Genomic DNA, 20,414 nt, shown 5'->3' on the forward strand with positions numbered 1-20,414 from the left:
CCCATGCAAGACAATGATGCATGAGTCTGGTGGTGTGGGTAGGTACCCTTGCAGATCGTTTAGCACGCAGACCATGGTGATGAAAACAGTTTCATATTGTCTGACGTGACACTTGGGTGCTTCTCACCTCCCTGAAATGTGCCTGGAGTTGACTGGCATTCATCATCTGGTTCCGCAGCTTGGCCACTGTTCTCAATGAACTGGTCATCAGTGTGGAATGTTGCCAAAGGACGTCCACTTCTAAGCCTTTCTTTGACTTTTCCAGTCTCTCTGTATCTCTATTGCAACCTGCTGATGACACGCTGAGCTCAGTGGCCACTTCTGTCTGAGAACATCCTGTTTGAAGCCTCGCATTGACGAAGTACTGTGATCAATTGTTAGGTTTCATATTTGTGATTTAAAGGCAAAATCTGAACAGCATGATAAGGAGGATTGTTTAAATGTCAATTCTGATTGGACCAGAAAATGTATTGGACTATTCATGAATGAAACTCCTGTTTGTAAATTGTTAAGCTCCCTGTTAGAGAACAACAAGTTGTCCAAAAAGTACACAAACGGTGGACATGTGCATTCAAAAGTTTAGAGAAGGTCACATTAAGTTCACCTCTAAAGGTCATTGTACATTTAAGGTTCATCCTGAAATTTCACCCAAAAGCAGAGTATACCTAACATTTTATGAGTAGTCTAAATGCTTGTTTGATTTAAAAGTCTGGTGATGTGTATTCAATTAATTAGGGAGGATGTGGTGAGAGGGAGGTTAACACCTGGACACCACTGAACAAGACACATAGGCTAAAACGGCAAGACTGGGCCCAGAAATATAAATAAAAGACCCTCTTGATTGACCAGGTGGATGGGCCCATGGCTAGATCAGTAACAGCACTATTGAAAACTTGTGGGAGGTTCTTCACAGGATATTTATTAATTTTACACATTAATAGTTGCCCAGTGATTGTGCACACATAGATATTCTCCTAAGAAACTCAGAACTTTCATTTATTCAGGTCTGATATTAATGAACATTTTGGTTTGACTGAGAGCACTGAAGTTGTTTGATAATAAAATGAACGTGCCTAATAATTGTGCACTCATTGTAAATATTTCAGTGCATCATAAAGGTAATAGTTATCAGATTTAAAGATGCTCAAACCTGTTCACATCACCTGGAAACACACTTCTGCAGACACATTATGTAAAGTTAATGGTTAAATAACAACCTTCAAAATGAATATCTTACAAATTGCTTGTTTGTAAATGACTGAAATAATCATAACTAACATGTTTATGTTCCCCAGGTGCGCTACCTAAAGATTATAGAGAAGAGTGGTTACCAGGCTTTGCCGTGGGTGCGCTACATCACACAAAGTGGAGGTGAGGGAATAACCACGGTTAAACATGGCTATAAAAATGCATACACACCCCTTGGTCCTGGATTCTTTAGTAAATATTTATGGGTTAAGAAAAAGTAAGGTAAATATTGTCCGTGGGTTAGTTTTTTTTTTTTTTTTTTAGCAGGAACATTTTCTCTAGAGAATGTTAAAACCCAGCACTTAATTTTGGCTTATTTATGTAACATAAAGGCTTAAATGTCTCAGAAGCAACAGGCTTACCACAACCCCGGAATAAGTATTGCAAAAGAAAATAGAGACTGGAAAAAATAGTGATCATCATATCTATTACCTAGCCATATATCCCCTACAAACTGTGCCATCAGGGGTTGAGAAGAACTCAGCGCTAGTAGAAAAAGCAAGAAACTTTACAAACTGTCATCTTTGTTTGAGCCTGTTGAAATGCTTGAACTTTATTTATGTCAGAACCAATGTTTTACCACAGGGGCTCTTTTGATACCGCCCTAATAACAAATGAATATCGTTAAAAACTGGAGGATGACACCAAGGACAAGATTTAAAGTCAATCAGTTTTGAGCGACATCTGCCCATTGACTTCACACTACATTTAAACATGTAGTGAAATCTTTCCTTTAAACATGTTGAATTTTTGAAAGAATTGCAAAGCAGTCCATAGGATAGGATTAGGGCCATATTAGAATAATGCTTTTTGATATAATCCTCTCTACCACCCAACTGGGGTCATAAAGGGCACAAACAGAAATGATATGAAGACCAAATCCCAATGCTGTACCGCTGCCAGAAATCCTTAAGTTTTAAACCTCCTATCCACAGGGATAAAAACCATCTTCATTGCATCAGTCATATTCATTACGTGGCTTTGTCTGGCACGTGTCTGGAACTGAAGAGTTTGAATGATGCCAGAGAGTGCCAAAGGGCTCCCAGGGTGGGACTCTGTAAATGCCAATGCCCCTCACCCAGCTTGCTGCAACAACAGCGAGGAGGCAAAGGAGAGAAAGGGACAGAAAGGAGGACAAGAGTAAAGATGAAAGTAGAAAGAGTGATGGGAAATATGGTGACTGAAGAGAATGCTATCACCTATCTCACTGTTGCTTCGACAGCACAGGGAGAGAGGAAGACGAGATCTAATTTCACTCACCACTACTTTCATGCTGATTAAATAATGCCCCGATACTGTAGACTGAAGGTACTGACTTATTAATGACCGAGCAGACATTCAGTTGTTGTACTTTAGAGCAATAAGGTAGCATGAAGCAACTGCATACATTAAATGCAGGTTTAAACATGCTGATGCTTTTGCCGTTACTTTGAAAGACAATCAATTATTTAATAAAACATTTTATTAAAAAATGTCATCATATACAGAAAAGTGCTCTTACATTTGCAAAAGTTCCCCAAAAGACATTATCTGGCATGCTGCCAATTTTGAAATGTTAAATATAGTTTTTATCCAGTTTATCTTGTAATGAAATATGACAGGAATACCATGAGTCACTTTTAGGTATTAAGTTTTTTCCAACACAGGTTGTATCCCATTTATTTCAACAAAACAAATAAAATGAACATATCTTAAGTTTGGAACTGCATTCTGTGACTTTTGGCATCTGTTTGACTATATTTTTATGCATGTCATATTTTTGTTTATTTATTTTTAAAAATTGTATTCTAAGGCCAAAAATAAACAAACTTTAAAAATGTTTAGAAGATTTTGATTGGAAAAAAACTCTTTGCATCACAGCTGGTGCCGATACATATGAAGAACATAATATAATTTCATTACGCATGAAGTAAAATATTTCGAGCCTTTATTTCTTGGAATTTTGATGATTATGGTTTACAGATAATGAAACCCCCAAATTATGTGTCTCAGAAAATTTGAATATTACATAAGACCAACAAAGGACACTTAGAACAGAAATATCAGGCTCCTAAAAAGTATGTTCATTTCCACTCATTCTTCTTGGTTGGGGCTCATTTTGCATGAATTCAGTGTCAGAACAACGGGGCATGGAGGCGATCATCCTGTGGCACTGCTGAGGTGTAATGGAAGTCCAGGCCCGTTAAGCTCAGTAGCACCATGGTCATTGAACCAGCTTTTGGTATGTTTGGCTGTTTAAGTGGGTTCATGGTCCTGCTGGAAAATGAAATCAGCATCTCCATAAAGCTCATCAGCAGAAGGAAGCAGGAAGTGCTCTAAAATTTATTGGTACATGGCTGTGTTGACTGTGGACTTCTGAAAACATGACATGGCACCACAAACCATCACTGATTGTGGAAACTTCAGACTACACTTCAAACAACGTGGATTGTGTGTCTCCATTCTTCCTCCAGACTCTGGGGCCTTGATTTCCAAATAAAATGACATTTTTACTTTCATCTGAAAAGAGGACTTTGGACCACAGAGCAACAGTCCAGACGCATCTCATGTTGTCTTCGTATGTTGTCATCTGTGTATGGTGGCTCTTGATGTGATGACTGCACTCCTTGTGAAGCTCCCCCAAATTCTTAATTCTAATAAATTCTTTGTGGGATTAAGAAAGTATTTTTGAATTTGAATTCTTAAATGGATTTCACTTGTCAATTTTCTCAAGGCTGCAGTTATTCCTGTTGCTCGTTTTCCTACCCCGCTTTTTTCTTCCACTTAACGTTTTATTATGTGCTTGGATGCAGCACTCTGTGAACAACCAGCTTTAGCAATTACAGCCTTGTGGGGGGTGTTGACTGTCTTCCAGACATCTGTCAAATCAGCAGTCTTCCCCATTATTTTGTAGGTCATGATATGGCCATTACATAACTTTTAGATATTAATTGTTTTTCTTTAATTTGCTGTTATGTGATATTTAAATTTTCTAAGAAACTGACTTTTGGGTTTTTATCTGTAAACCATAGTCCTCAACGTTACAAAAAATAAAGATACACTCTGTGTAATGAATCTATATGAGTTTCACTTTCTGAAATAAGTTCAATACTTTTCGTCACTTATTTACAATATAAACATATTTTTAGATGTACTATTTATGTAAAATGTTGTAACTGGTGAGCATAAAATATCCTCCACAAAAGTATAACACAACCCCGGTTGGGGGTTTTCCTTGATGGAAAAACCCTGACCGTGGCAAAGTATGTGAACATGTCATAATGATGGACTCCTACAGTACTCAACACAATTATTGACACCCAAGGTCAAGATGTGTATAAAAGTATTAAAATAAATGGTTGATATGCCAATGATGCTCTTCTCGAACTACAGAGTGAGTGTGGCGATTTTATTAAAATGTTTTAGCTATTTTTATCTTTTTTGAAAGTCGTTACTTTGCATGGTAGGAGGATAAATTTAGGACATCAACCAGCCTTGTTAATCAGAGTTTCAGATGTTAAAAAACTTTTTAATTTTTGCTCTGACTGTAGATGTCTGCATGTTTTGGGCAAGTAGCGATTTTCTGGTCACAATTTCCTGAAACAGATCAACAAACACTTACCTGACTTAATTGACATTCTCTCTCATCTTTCGCATTTTGAAGAGTACCTAAAAACAAAAATTATCGCCTATCTTAAATTTTTTTTTAGGAAACAGGGAGTCATGTATTACTAATTAGAGGGTCGTAGATAGTATTTTTAATTTTACAGTTTAAAGATATTTTAGAAAAGTTTCTTATTTTTTTATAGAATTGTTTTGGATTGTGGGATTTATTTTTTATGTGATTCTCCCACACTAAATAAACGTACTCATATTAAAAGTTGAATTTTTAAAAAACATTTTGCGTTTAATAATGCTACGAGTTTGTGAATTTACTTTGAGGCTTTTTAAACATCTTTACCTGGCGCTCCATTAATTTGGAGGAAGCTGAATGTGTCAAAAAGTAAGTAAATAATGCAGAATTAAACGTCGATTTCATTTGTAGTTGAAAATTCGTTTAGTCGATTTACTCATTGCAATGTTGATGCTGAAAAATGATTTACTGGAGGTAAAGATGATCTGCTCTTTTATAATAAATGTGACTTAATGTAATATTTAAATTTTATTTGGGAAACAACCTTCAAAATACTTCATTTAAACTTTACCAGATATTTAGCAATAAAATTTAGTGCAATGCACCTACTCTTTAAAGGGATGCAAATCTTGTTTGTGGATTTAATAGCGTTCTTGATAGCACTGATGCGACTTTGAGAGGTGATGAAGGAACAGCGTTAATGCTCCGCTGTTACATTTCTTGGCAGATTACCAGCTCCGGACGAACTAAAGGGCACAGCTGCTGCTGCTAGACGGATGGGTAGTTTCTCCTTCTGCCTGTCACCATCTTTGTCCCCGTATCTCGAGCTTGGAGTCAGCAGACGACAAGAGCAGGAGGACATCTGAAAATTTGCCCCACAGTAAATGGTAACTGTAAATGTCTTCTGCATTTACAAAACTCAAAAATGGAAGAAGTGTTGCATCACTTCTGATCTGTATTTCCTAGAATGGTTCTTCAGGACTTCAGTAAAACATTTTTATTACATGAATAATAAATTAACAATTCTGGTTCTGGCTACTGCTGCTCCACAGTTAATGTCATTTTCCTCCAACTTAATTTAGGGCACAGTTTTGGTAAAAACTCAAATGTTACTCAAGATACCATCTATATTATGTAATGAGACTATAATGTGATTTGCTCATGTATAACATGTAAATGAACCGATTACATGGTGCAGGAATAGCTCTGAGATAAAGCAGGTTTTTATTTCTAAAATGGACCGAGATGATGAAGATTTGTGACATGATAAATTTAAAAAGGGGCATGTGCTTCCTACCTTTTCTTCTTCAGTGGAGAACATTATATATTGCTCTATGCAGGATCATAACCACACCTTTAAATCGATGGGCTTATGAAACTGTCAAGGTTCCCATTCTCCGTATTTTTGTCATTAATATTTCTATCACCATGAAACATCACTGTGACATTATCTCAGATATATATTCTGCCTGAACTGCAATATAAGTTCAGGGCCCTGGAAATGTCTGCCATCACCACAGGCACTGTGAACACAATCCTCAGTGCACTGAAATTAACACCAGCAACCAGGTCAATCATTAATAAGGCACAATATTGTCAGAGGCATCGACTGTAAGATAAAACCGAAGACTTACTGGGGTTATAACCTTGTCCCTGTTGTTGAAATCAACATTACAGCATTGAGACTCTCCAGGAAGAAGCCTGGGGAGAAAACAAATCGTACTATGTTATCTTTTGTTTAGGCTGCATTACTTAGTCCAGTTTGGATTCAAGCATCAACGAACAAATGGGGTAAAGGACTAACAGTGTGACGGGAAGGGCTAAAGTAGGGTAGTTTTTTTGTTTTTTTTGTACTTAAAATTTTATTAGCATAAACGTGTAACTTTTACCAATACCATTTTGTTTTGTTAAGCTTTTTTAGAATAATGTGTTTTTCGTAAAAGGCCTCTACTGCAATCCTTCTTTATTCTGTATAAACATAAGTGTGGTTGTTTTTTAAGACTGTGCTATTGTGTCTGATTTATTTATCAACTGTTTGTCCATAAGAAACAAAGGGATATATTTGGAAATAAAAACATTTTTGTAACCTGTTTTGGAAATTTGTTTTCTGGCTTTTTACTGGACCACATCTTACTTTCTAAATAGTGTGAGCAAATTGCATGTATTCCAATAATTGTTAGGGAAATCCCATTTATTCATTTCTTTCTCAAAGGCAAATAAACTCTTCTATGGAGCATCTGTGATAAGTTCTATATAAATAGTAAAAAGGTGCAATGTGTATTGTCATTGCAATGCTCGTCGAGAATTGGTTTGAGATTTTGTAAAATGTGCTTATTCTGTTTTTGTGATACTGTTAATTGAAAAAAAACTGATTGTTTGTTTGCTTTACGTTTAGCAAAAAACATGTAAATAAGAAAATGAAAAAAGCCAGCCTGTCTTATAATTTGGGCCAGTAGAATCTGCCTAACAGAGCTCTGAAGATCACCAACTGGCACAAAAACAGTCAAAAGGTTTAGAGTTATTACTTTAAATCTTGCTTGTGGCTATTTTAGTTTTGATCTTTCAACCCTGTAAAATTCCAGTTTAAATGTAAATCAGTCTGTTATTATTGCAAAGCCTTAAGGTGTCAGGAACCTCAGCCTAATTGTCATTAAAGCATTTTACTGCCTTATGCAAAGAACCTGAATAGGTAGTCAAACTGCATTAACTCGATACAGCATTCTTCGAAGATTTACATGCAGTGGCTTTTCAAGGATTGTTACCCCTTGTACATTTTCATATTGTATGCACAAATCTCAGTGCATTTCATTGGGATTTTATGTCATAGACCGACTAAAAGCAGTGGATAATTGTGAAGTTGAATGGAATGACGCAGGGTTATAAATCGGCAAAGTGTGGCATGCAGTGGTATTTAGTCACTTAGGTCAATATTTTGTAGAAAGGGTGAAAGATTTCATTTTTTTTGGTCACTGTTGTATGCTTCATATTGTCAAATTAACTTTAATTTCAACAATAAGCTGAGTAAAAACTCAAAACAGTTTTCTGATAATTTCATTTAATAAAGAAAACTGCTGTCCAAACCAACCTAGCTCTTTGTGAAATGTACATTTCTCCCCTAAACCTAATAACTGGTGATATTGGGCGATAAATGTCAATTAGTCTTTTACATCACTGTGGAGTACTTTTTGGCCCACTCTTCTTCAATGGTGACTGCATTGTCCCCAATGACAAATTGATTTGCTGCATGTCCACTCATGAAACAACTCCTCAACATTGAATTACAAAAAAATAATCATAAACACACACAGAACAGACCACGTTTTATCAGTCAGCATCAACAATTTTCAGTATTATTCACAACCATGTGTGTGGTTTTATGTTTTTAAGCATAACAATAGCAGCAGGTACAATAGAAACACTATGCCTCTTGGTCTTAATTGCAGGCGCTTTTAATCCACAACCTGACCGAGGCAGCAAAAAAATACGTAAACCAGGTTACCAAGTCTGGTTTTCATCAGTTAATCCACCACCATTCAGTGGTGGACTAACTGGTGTACTTGGGATGCAAAACCTATATGCTTGAACTAAAATTTGCAAACTGATGGCCAGGCACTGACCTTTAACACTGCTTTGTAACTCATTCCATACTATGGGGTTCTACAGTTTATTATGGCATAATAAAAACGCACTTTTCTGATTATTATTTGGAAAAGATTTTAAAACTATGCATTAATTACCTTCCACTTTACAGTTTTGGTTGGTATATCACATAAAATGTTTCCAAAAATGTCAATTTGTTGCTGCAAAGTGGTACAGTGTAAAACAGACTCTAAGTAATTATGTTGCAACTTTTTTACATTAATAGGTTTTTCCATAAAAATATAGTAATGTACAATAATGTCTAATACAGAAAGTGATAACATATTTTCTAGAAGACTTTACATCATTCTCTTAATCATTCATCACTTTGTTGAAGGCTGTTTGGCAACAGCTGCAGTTTTGTATCTACCATGCAGGGCAGATTTGCACACCTGGATTTGGCTGTTTATTTCTTTCCATCTGGCAGGGCCTTTTGAGCTCTATCAGAGCGAATAGATGGGCCACTCAAAAACAGCCAGATAATTATTTTCTTTAAGCACCTCTCAGTATATGTGTGCATTCGTCCCTCTGTCAGCTATGAAAATACGAGTTTGTCCTAGACTAGCTCTACCACCGTGATCCTGCACTTTAAGCATGGTTTGGCTAGGTGCCTGGCAGTCCAACAGTAATGTGCAAAACCTTTCGACCAGTCATCATTTTAATGTATTTTGCTTCAAATAATAATTTTCAATCATTTTGAAGAGTAGTTCTCTATCCTTTCAGAAACACTGTCCAAGTACTGAAAACAGACTGGATGTGCCTTTGCACATTTGAATTATGTGTAACAGCACAGAGATATCTGAGTTGCCGAACAGAGGCAGTCACAGCTATTAATTGGCTTGTAAGTGTGGTGTGGGAGGTTGTCCAGACAATGTCCACCTCCTACTGATGATGCTATTGTCTGTCAGCCTGTGCTTCTGTATAAGCACACTGATGCATGGCTGGCGGCCTCTGGTCTGAGGGAATTAGCTCCTGAATAGGCGGTTTAATGGCCTTGAGTTTCTCCTTGTAATTTTTTTCACCCACTAATAGTTTACCGTTTCTGTCTGTATACATTTTAGAGGGTTTTAATGTTTAGTTTCTGACCTGCTTTATGAAAGGACATACATCACCCAATCATTAAAGGCCCCTAAATTACAAAACAATGGGTGAATGTTGGTACATTCGGGAATTTGTACATAACAGCAAATTTTGCAGAAAAAAAGTAAACTGAAACCAAGCAAAAAATGTTAAAAAACTGAAAAAAGGCCTATACACATTAAGTAATATTACACAAGAGCACTTTAAGATTTGACCAGAAAGTCTGGCTCACTGGAAGAAAAATATAACTAAATAAGGTCCTTGTACAATACTGTAGTCCATGGAGCTCTATTGTCTACTGGTTGTGACTAATCAGAACAGACAAACTTTTTCTTTGTGCTTTACGTCCTTTTCTGGTTGGTTGCTCAGTCAAGCCATACATTTGAATCTGCAATGCAACTTTTTCCAATTAGCAATTATCGAAGCCACTGAGCTCCAGGGATTACCAGGTTTCTAAATTCTTTTTTGTTCTTGTCAAGGTCTATACCCTACCACAGTTTTATCACGGGGTATGCAGGGAGTGCCTTAGGCTTTATAGCTTACATATTATTCTGCAATGCAGTTTGAGTTACTGGGTCTTATAAACAGAAGTGTGTGTCCCTAAACTCCATCCAAGTTATTAATGGAAGTACCGGTGGACTCTTTTCAAGTTTATATGCAAGTATGTTTTAAAGCAAAAAGGATGCAACTGACCAATACTTTAGACAAACACTGTCATTTCCTGGACAATATTGCTTTTGAATATTTATTTTGCTTGGTCTTATGAAAAAACAATTCTCGTCATCTGGTGCTGGTAAGCATGGATACACTGACTGACACTGCAGGAGTTTTGAGTCTACAGTAAGTCAAAAATACCTGAATTATACAAGCGAACATCACAGCACCTTTTATTTGTAAAATGCAACATCCGAGAAGGATTGTTTTTCTTTGTGTGTGTCCAGAGGACGAAAGTGGTACTAGCCTATACCAGCCCCTAAAGATCATTGCCTTGTGCATTGTGCTTTCACCCTGTTGTCCGTCATCCTACCAACAATGGTTAACTGTTTGAGCCTTTTTGTCTCGAGGCAGCAAGATGTGTTTGTGTTTGGACACCAATGCGGCATGATATGCATGTACTCATGGATAAAAAACAATGCAACTTTTTAGTTTCTCTGTGATATGATGAATGGTTTTTCAAACTTTGTAAAAACATAAATGAAAAAGTATTCACAGTATATATGCATATAACAATATCCTATAATAGCAGGTCAGAATAAATATAACAAAGCAACAGTGTCTACCTCTGTTATCTAATTCAGTGATAAATGATTAAATACAGTTTCCTTCGTATCCACTTTAATTCTATGACTATTAAAACTAATGCTAAGTATTATTTTTTTTATTTTAGGGTAGGTTTATTTTAGATTTCTTTCCTTTTTTGCTGCATTACAACAAAATTGACTATCCAATAGCAATTCAAGCTGTCGAGACATTGAAAATGACATTTTTTAAACTAAAGTCATGAGGCAGCAATCCTGTTTAAAAGGCTTATGATTTATTGAACATGAACAGTGATGATTTAGAATTTGCATTATTGTTTAATTGACAAGCAATATAATGTAGTACTTTAGCTAGTTTATGAATACTTCTAAAATAGACGTGTTGCTGTTTTTTAAGCTAAGTTTATGGCTGAGTTTAAAAAAGACAATGTAAAAGTAAAATAGTTTTTTTTTTTTATTCAAAATGCTATGCCAGCTGCAAAAACGTCCTATTTATCAAAGCATCTTACCTTCACTCAGGAAAAGAGACACCAAGATACTTAAACTCCTCTGCATGAGGCAATGTATTATCTTCATTATCATTTCTAAAACTCTACTTGCACAGATGTTCCATTAAAGTGCACACAAATCATGAAGGTGTTTGCAATTCTGGTCAAATATTTAGAAGCACACCATATTATTTAGGGTATTTAATGATCTTAACTGTGATTTTCCAAGAATAATTTTACTATCCTTACAACTTCAGTGGCTTTCTGCAATTTCTTTTGTTTGCAACCATAAAGAAGCTTCTGGCATTAATCTGGCTAGATATTTGACCACTTTTATTTTGGCAAACATGGCATGGTAATTTAAATTAGTTGGTTTTCTGGCACATTTAAGCAAATTTTCAAGAGGGTTGAGGTCAAGGCTTTTCAGAGAACTATATCTTGTCAGAGAAATATATCTTGTCTTTAAAAATTTAACTTGCATGCGGTATCAACATTTCAGCCTGGAAGAAGAATTACTCAAATGCACCAATAATAATATCAAAATTGATTTCAAATTCATGCCATTGATTGGTGTATATAATCTTCTAACTGGCACTCCATGGCAAAAGCGTTCTAAAGTAACCTGTAGCTTATCATCTAAATGAGTATTGGACTTGTAGAGGTACATCACATGCCGTTCAAACAGTGATTCTTTCTCTTTAGGCAGCAGTTAAGTTCACATTTAATTAATAAATTATCATGTTTAGTACGGCTCTCTAGCTCCAAATGTATTTGAACTTCACAATGTTAACAAAACCTTAATGCTAAAACATCATTGACAGATGACAGAGGCAACTGTATATATAAAAGAAAATAAACTTTTCGATGGTCTCTTTTCTTTCATTCCACACTAACTGTGATCGTTTCAGGTTATACATCAGAATCTGATACAGTAAGGATATCAATAATAAAACTGGTTTAAAGAACATAAATTGATGTCAAAGTTCAGATTATAATGTACACACACACATGAACATACATTTGAAATGATACATACATTCTACAATGCCTTTTAATGGCTAATTGCCCAATGAGTGTGTTGTCTTGGTATGTAGGAAACATTATGCCCCTTTCAGGTTTTTAGATCTGTGACAAAAAGGATCCACTGAATTCTAACCATTATAAAACCAAGGACAGAAACAGACTTGGAAACACTGAATTTTACCAGTCAATCAAGCCCCACACTGCATAAGCTGAATATTTATATCTGTGAAAATGAACGAGGAGCGATTGGAAAACAATTCATAATGGTACATTTTATTTGCCCATTTGCATTTCAGATTGTGCTTCTAGGCTGAACAATGTAGCAGTTATTGAGCTGATAGTAGTCAGAGGTCAGTCCAGGATCAATGAAAAAGTTTTTGATATGAATTAGCATTATCTTGAATGTACCACCTGCAAAGTAAAGTGAACCCTTTAAATAACCAGATGTTACTTTTAGGACATTTATTAAAATACATTTAACCACTGCTCAACATATCAAGAGCTGGTGCCACAGTTGCAGAGTGCAGAACTGTAACATTTACGTATATCGTCTCTGAACAGTCAGAATCACTTAAAATAACTTTCATCCTTTCATAAAACAGGGCTCTTTAAAGTTTAAGTCGATGCCTTTCTTAACAACACTAACCCCTCATCAATTGCACCACTTTTGGCAAATTCTAAACATAAATAAACATAATTAAAGGCCAGATTTCATACACTTTAAATGTTTTTAAACATTATTAATAAACAGATACATGTATACACAGTTCCAACCAGAATTGTAGCTACTCTGTACAAAAAGACACATAACAATTTTTCTTAATATCTGACATTAAAGCAGACCAATGTTTTCCTAGTCAGGTAGAATCACTGAAATTATTTCCATTTGCTAATTTCCAAAATATTGACAGTCATTTTTTTTTTACTTTCTTCAAAATTCAGAGGTTTACATAGATTTCTCTAGTATTTGGTAGATTTTTCTTTTACAATAAAGCCCTTGGGTCAAACATTTTGGGTGTCCATCAACAAGTTTCTCATGATAGTTTGCGGGAAGTTTGGCCCATAAATCACTTTGTAACTAATTTAGAGGTGCAATAAGGGTCATTGTACATTTGAAAGGCCAGTTTGTGTCCAAGCTTTGATGTTCTTGCTGATAACTTGAATCTTTAATATTTCTACATAATGTTCTTTCCTCATTATAGCATCTGTTTTCTGAAATGCACATGTCCCTCCAGCAGCAAAACAGCCACACGTGATGCCTTCACCCCTGTACATTCCAGATGAGACGGTGTTCTTACAGCATCACCAAACAATTCAATTATCTATTCTCCTTTAGGAACTGTACGATGACTGGACATTTTCATGGTGTTTATAGTTGCATATAATGGTTTGAACAGATGAATCTTGGACCTTCAAGCATTTCAAAAGTATAGTGTGAACCAGAGTTGAACCAGACATGTGGACGTCCACCAATCTCTTTCTGATGTTTTAACAAATTTCTTTTGATTTTCCCATGATGTCACACAAGGTTTTAGGTGTTGCCTTTAAAAACACCCAAACGTCTCATTTTAACTCAAATATTGTGACACTTATAAAGCAATAATATTCAATGTAAACTTCTGACTTTGAAGAAAGTAATAAGCAAAACATGAATAATGTTGGTGAATCTTAGCTGACCTAGAATAGGAACATTTTGCAACGATAAAAAATGGTTATGTCTTTTTATACAGTGTATTTAAATAACTAATTTCTACTGTATTATTCTTAATATTGTCATTATTGTGCTTTACTTTTGTAAAATATCCACGTCCTTCATGTAAATCTCATGCACATTCAAATCAAGTGAGGTATGGATCTTGTAATTTTTAGGAAAATCTTTTAATAGTTCGTTACATTTTGCTCTTAGTAAGTGGAAACAGGAACCATACAACACAGCTTCATTGCAGTCAGATCTCATATAAGGTTGGCCAAGCTGGAGGCAGTCTCTCTGCGAGCGTGGTGGTTCATGTGTCCCGACACAGTAAACACATTCAGAACTCGGTCTACAAGTCTTCGTCCATGCCTTGTCCTCTCAAGCAGGACAGCAACCACAGTGTATATCACGACACCCACGACAGCCACTCCTCCTCCTGCCAGCAAAACCACTCCAGAGATGTACATATCGTTGAGAGCCTGCCCTGGCTTTGGCATGTGGTGAACCAGGGCCAAATGTAGGAGAACCCCTCCACAGATCAACAGTGACAGCCCTGTGATCAAAACCACCAAAATGTCTGACAGGCCGCCACTCTTTAACATGTTTATCTGGTGTCGGCTTCGGACGCAGTTCATGTCCTGCACGGCCGAGCTGAGCAGTTGCTTGAGCAGGACCCCCAAAGCCAACAGGCACAGGGCCGTGCCTGCTCCAAGTCTCCATTCACTTGATACGCTGGTGGTGGTGGAGAGTAGGCCGACGCCTCCGAGTCCACAGCCCAGGATTAGAAGCACAGCAACGCAGTAGCAAAGTACAGATTTCCCAGGATCTCTGAACCACCACAGCTCTACCTGCTCCTCAAGGATGCTGTGCTGAATTTGGGCTGGGTCTACTGGACCATTTAGGCCCAGATCTTGACCTCTGTCTCCATTCAGAGGGGGAAAGTTGTCCAACTCTGGCATCCTGCTGCCAGTCCCAGCCTGCTGAATATGGATGACACCACCACAAAGAAAGCCGAATCCACTGATAACCTTGGTCCTTATCGGATTTCTCGATAACAAGAACAAAAGAAGATTCCAGATTATTTAGGTAAAATACTCCTTATTCTAACTGTGGAAATTTAAAACGTGATAGGAGCTGGTAGGACTCGGTTAAACCCAGTGACTTTGGATTTTATCTGCAGTGGTGTGTACAGAAAGGTCCCCGAAAGTCAGCTTAGGTCTGTTGCCCCTGTGTGAATGAAAATCTTTCTAGCTCACAGCTACTGGATACAAATTGTCCTTTACTGCATCAATATTCCAAGCAAAGAATCTGAGCTGCAGCAGCAGCAGAATTTTTAGCTTGTCCCTCCACAGCAGCAGCAGTCACCTGGAAGATAAGACAGACATATATTAAGTAGCGTGTGGGGTATATTTTCTCATGGGCGCCCTCTCTGCCACTGATTCTGAGATCAGTGGCAAGCACACTGCAATGACTGACTGGGTACATTTATTCTGTTCTTCACCAGACAATAAATCACCGCACAGAAATAGATCCAATGCTCCTCCATCTTTCTTCCCCACCAAGCCCATACAGGGGCACTTTACTAAAATGTCTAAATGTGCACAAAAACTTAAATCCTGTTAGATTCAAAGGATTAAAGCTTTATTGAATAAACAACACTTAGTAAAGGTGTCTGGTCAGCATATGATAAAGAATCTAGTCTTTTTATGCTGAGTAAAGAAGAAATGTTCAGTCTAATTTCTTTGTATATTGTAAAACACCCAAAATATTAAAATGTACTATAAAACAAACAATGAAAAACAAAATATATGTCGACGATCAAACTGTTGTGAGAGTTTCTAAAATGTCTGAGACCTTTTTTTCTTTATCTTTAGTGTCAGATTGGATAGTTGTGTTTGCAGGGACAGCTATCATTAAGTGTAGTTAAATATTCCTTAGCCTAACCACCTATCCTTGTAGATGCATATACCTAAACAAACAATGATAAAATTGTAAAAAAAAAAAAAAAACTTCTCAGCTACACTAACGTAAACTTAACAAACTTCACACCACAAAAAAAAAAAAGAAAACTTAAATATTCTGGAAATCAGAACCCTTTAGAATTTAGATATTAACAGTTATTTACCGTTAAAATCATTAAACACATTTGTCATGATTTTGCAAAATACTGCAGGATTAAAATTGTATATTTGGTTTGTTGCTCTCCACAGTGTTCTCCAAACATATTCAGCATCAAAGAGCTTCCACCATACTTTACAGTGGGCAAAAGACTGATTTCCTTGTATTTATCTATTGTTTATGACATGTGGTGGGTTTGTGGTAGTAAAACAGAAAATGCTTTTTCCTAGCATACTTAGAAACAATCAGCATATAGTTTGTAACTAAATATATTAGTAAACTTTGGAGATTTGGAGACTTATCCCTTAACCTGCTCACTATGCTTGGTGGTAGTATAAACATAGGTCCTCCTCCAGCATTGTTTTTCAGTTTTAAGTTGTTTTGCACTTTTTAACTGATGCTCACAGTTTGTCTCAACACTCAAACTTCCTGTTTAGACTAAGTATAAAAGAAAATAACTTGTGCTGACTCCAGCAACCTTTTCTATTTTCACTATTATCACTATGGTAATGAGCTGCCACTACAGCCGTGGCTTGCTAAAAAGAAGGATCAGCCTCCTACAAAATAAACAATTTGCATTTTAAGACACAAACAACATTCAGGAGCAAACGCACAAGCTATTTTTTGTTTTTTACAATTTTCTTCCAAACTCAAAATACAAGAATATCAGCTGAGTTCTAACATCTTGCGTGCTTTGCAATGGCTTAAGTTTTATAATGCATCATGTGCATAATCATCATTATATGTGGCACAATGTGTTCAATTTCCCCTCCTCTGCTTCTTCAGTTATTTCCCAGACTCTCAGCAAATTCTGCCACAGCAATGTTATTTGTAATGCTATCCCAGACCCTTAACAAAATCATGTTAGCACATAGAGTACACACGGATAGACTAAACATCCACAAGGTAATGGCAGTCAACAGCTTGCCTTTAAAAACCTGTCAGCAACTCTATTTCCATCAAAGTCAGCAGCGCGCAGCATGGGCCTTGGCGCTCCGACGTAAGCTGACAGGAGTTACAGCTTGTCCTCGCCAGTCGGTGATCTTGCAAACAAAAATGCCGCTCCGGCAAACCCAAAACTATGACAGTCTAAGTAAACAAAACATGATCTTGCATTCTGTTTTAAGATTGGAGGTTTTTTTTTTTTACCTTCTCCATCTTTGGAAGCCATATTGAAACCACACACATTTCATTCCTGACTTTTTTTTTTTGCAATTATTTACAAAAACGACCTAAAAAAACTAAGTAACTGAATGCGAGAGTGGACAGGTGTTGCATTGCGCTGACGCAGAGCAGTAGCAACCTGACATGGGGAGATTAAGGTGCATAATCAAGGTGTGAAACGAAGAGTGAGGTAATTACAGCAGAGCATGGGGGGTGGGAGGTGTTTATTGGCAACAAGCTGTCCTGGAAGTTCTTCACATCTTGTGTCTGATGAATAATTAGGCTAAAACACACACATGGTGCATATGTGTGTTTTTAGCTATAATAGTTGTAAATGAATAGTAAATGTTGACAATACGAATGTGACATGTATTTCTATTATTTGTGTGGCGTGACTGTGCTGTTTGTCAAAGAAAGACATAAATGAAGATACATTTGGAGTGTAAGTCGTGTGTGTGTTTGTTTGTGAGTCACTAATTAATCCCAGCTGGTTTGATCTCAGTGTCAGTGACCGGTAAGGCCACAGAAATAGCACCATAATTGAGTTGTGCTGGAAGTGTGTGCTATTTTTTTATAGTGTCTGAAAGGTTGAGCCACCCAAGGTGTAAAGCTGAGAAGAACAATCTTTTACACTGAAGCACCATCTTCAGCTAACTTTTACCAAGGTCTCCTTGATTCATGCCACACCGTTTCGTGAAATATTGTTTTTATTTTCTTCAACAGCCCATAAAAGTAGAGACATAAAAGTAGGAAAACCATGATTAAACCAGAGGCAACCGCATGCGACAAAGATCATAACAAATATAAAATTGAAGACTTAATGACACAACTATATCTTACTTGAGCTTTGTTGGTCGCAGTCTGATCACCACAGACGCACAGAGGCACAACCACTGGACTGTGTCTGCCTTTCTACTTTATCCATTATGTGACCTCTAAATTCTGTCATATCAGCTGTGTCAGGTTAGTATCATAAATATCAGTAAAAAAGCACTGACTCATTGCTTTACTGTTCACTGGCCTCCTTTAAAGAAACACGCAGTTTACTGAGTAGGACAAACAATCATAAACTATAAGATTGAGATTTCCAAACATAACTGTGCTGGGCTTATCTGAACATCACTACAGGCCTTTCTGATTTTTTGTTTACTTCAATCTAGATTTCAGAGCCAATTATGCCCCTTTTCCATTAGTACCTACTCAGCATGGGTTGTCTCGGGTCACTTCTACTCTACACTGTTTGGTTCATTTTCCATTATAAATGAGTACTAGCAAGACGGCCCCAGTAACGCGATGTAGTGACACACAAAAAAAAAAAAAGAACAACAATGCAGGACCTGCTTATTTACAGTTTTTGTCAGCGTCAGAGTAAAATGGCAACTTATAAAAGGCTCAGGAGACAATACGAAGTATTCTGGAATAGTACAGGAGCAAGAGGGAGCCATGGAACCATACACGCTAAAGGACTTGTGAGGGTAAGCTAACGATACCTATTGATCACATACACAATAAGCCAAGTGTACCATGATTTAATGTTTGAAGACATTAGTTAGTTATTGTAATATGTATACTGGGTGACACTGGAAAGCTGGAGAGAGAAGCCGGTATTGACACGCCTCAGAATTGGCCATGGAGGCCTTAACAGTTCTCTTTACCGTATAGGAAAACATCAAACGGGGACATGTAGTTATTGTGATCAGTGACACACAGTTGAACATAATAGAGTGTAACAAGTACACAGATGAATGTAAACATCTAACATCAGTTCTAAGTAGAGAGAAAAATCTATCTATCTATCTATCTATCTATCTATCTATCTATGTATCTATACTGCTCAAACAAATAAAGGAACACTTAAACAACACAATATAACTCCAAGTAAATCAAACTTCTGTGAAATCAAACTGTCCACTTAGGAAGCAACACTGATTGACAATCAATTTCACAGCTGTTGTGCAAATGGAAAAGACAACAGGGGGAAATCTTTGGCGATTAGCAAGACACTCAATAAAGGAGTGGTTCTGCAGGTGGGGACCACAGACCACTTCTCAGTACCTATGCTTTCTGGCTGATGTTTTGGTCACTTTTGAATGTTGGTGGTGCTTTCACACTCGTCGTAGCATGAGACGGACTCTACAACCCACACAAGTGGCTCAGGTAGTGCAGCTCATCCAAGATGGCACATCAATGCCAGCTGTGGCAAGAAGGTTTGCTGTGTCTGTCAGCGTAGTGTCCAGAGCCTTGAGGCGTACCAGGAGACAGGCAAGTACACCAGGAGACATGGAGGAGGCCGTAGGAGGGCAACAACCCAGCAGCAGGACTGCCACAAATGTACATGTGTCTGCACAAACGGTTAGAATCCGACTCCATGAGGATGGTATCAGGGCCCGATGTCCACAAACGGGGGTTGTGCTCACAGCCCAACACTGTGCAGGACGCTTGGCATTTGCCAGAGAACACCAGGATTGGCAAATTCGCCATTGGCGCCCTGTGCTCTTCACAGATGAAAGCAGGTTCACACTGAGCACATGTGACAGAGTCTGGAGACACCGTGGAGAGCAATCTGCTGCCGGCAACATCCTTCAGATTGACCGGTTTGGCATTGGCTCAGTAATGGTGTGGGGTGGCATTTCTTTGGAGGGCCGCATGGCCCTCCATGGGCTCGCCAGAGGTAGCCTGACTGCCATTAGGTACCGAGATGAGATCCTCAGACCCCTTGTGAGACCATATGCTGGTGCGGTTGGCCTTGGGTTCCTCCTAATGCAGGACAGTGCTAGACCTCATGTGGCTGGAGTGTGTCAGCAGTTCCTGCAAGATGAAGACATTGAAGCTATGGACTGGCCCACCCGTTCCCCAGACCTGAATCCGATTGAGCCCATCTGGGACATCATGTCCACCAACTTCACGTTGCACCAGACTGTCCAGGAGTTGGTGGATGCTTTAGTCCAGGTCTGGGAGGAGATCCTTCAGGAGACCATCCCCCGTCTCATCAGGAGCATGCCCAGGTGTTGTAGGGAGGTCATACAGACACGTGGAGGCCACACACAATACTGAGCCTCATTTTGACTTCTTTTAAGGACATTACATCA

The 20,414-nt window shown here is 37.7% G+C and overlaps 2 protein-coding genes across 5 annotated transcripts in view; one reads left to right on the plus strand and one right to left on the minus strand.

The window, feature by feature from the left end:
• The window catches only part of ap1m3 (adaptor related protein complex 1 subunit mu 3), a 44,660-nt gene extending 37,709 nt beyond the window's left edge, over positions 1 to 6,951 (plus strand). The window contains exons 11-12 of the mRNA XM_047374384.1: positions 1,296 to 1,371; positions 5,589 to 6,951. Coding sequence (XP_047230340.1) covers positions 1,296 to 1,371; positions 5,589 to 5,611 — 99 coding nt within the window. The 3' untranslated portion in view covers positions 5,612 to 6,951. The remainder of the gene's footprint in view (positions 1 to 1,295; positions 1,372 to 5,588) is intronic.
• A 4,146-nt stretch (positions 6,952 to 11,097) lies between these two features.
• Positions 11,098 to 20,414, minus strand: part of LOC124873626 (transmembrane protein 125) — a 55,270-nt gene continuing 45,953 nt past the window's right edge. For all 4 annotated transcript variants that reach the window (XM_047374386.1, XM_047374388.1, XM_047374387.1 and 1 more), the window contains one exon: positions 11,098 to 15,408. In XM_047374386.1, coding sequence (XP_047230342.1) covers positions 14,304 to 15,002 — 699 coding nt within the window. In that variant the 5' untranslated portion in view covers positions 15,003 to 15,408 and the 3' untranslated portion in view covers positions 11,098 to 14,303. The remainder of the gene's footprint in view (positions 15,409 to 20,414) is intronic.

This window comes from Girardinichthys multiradiatus, chromosome 9 (assembly GCF_021462225.1).
Source record: "Girardinichthys multiradiatus isolate DD_20200921_A chromosome 9, DD_fGirMul_XY1, whole genome shotgun sequence".
NCBI lineage: Eukaryota > Metazoa > Chordata > Actinopteri > Cyprinodontiformes > Goodeidae > Girardinichthys > Girardinichthys multiradiatus.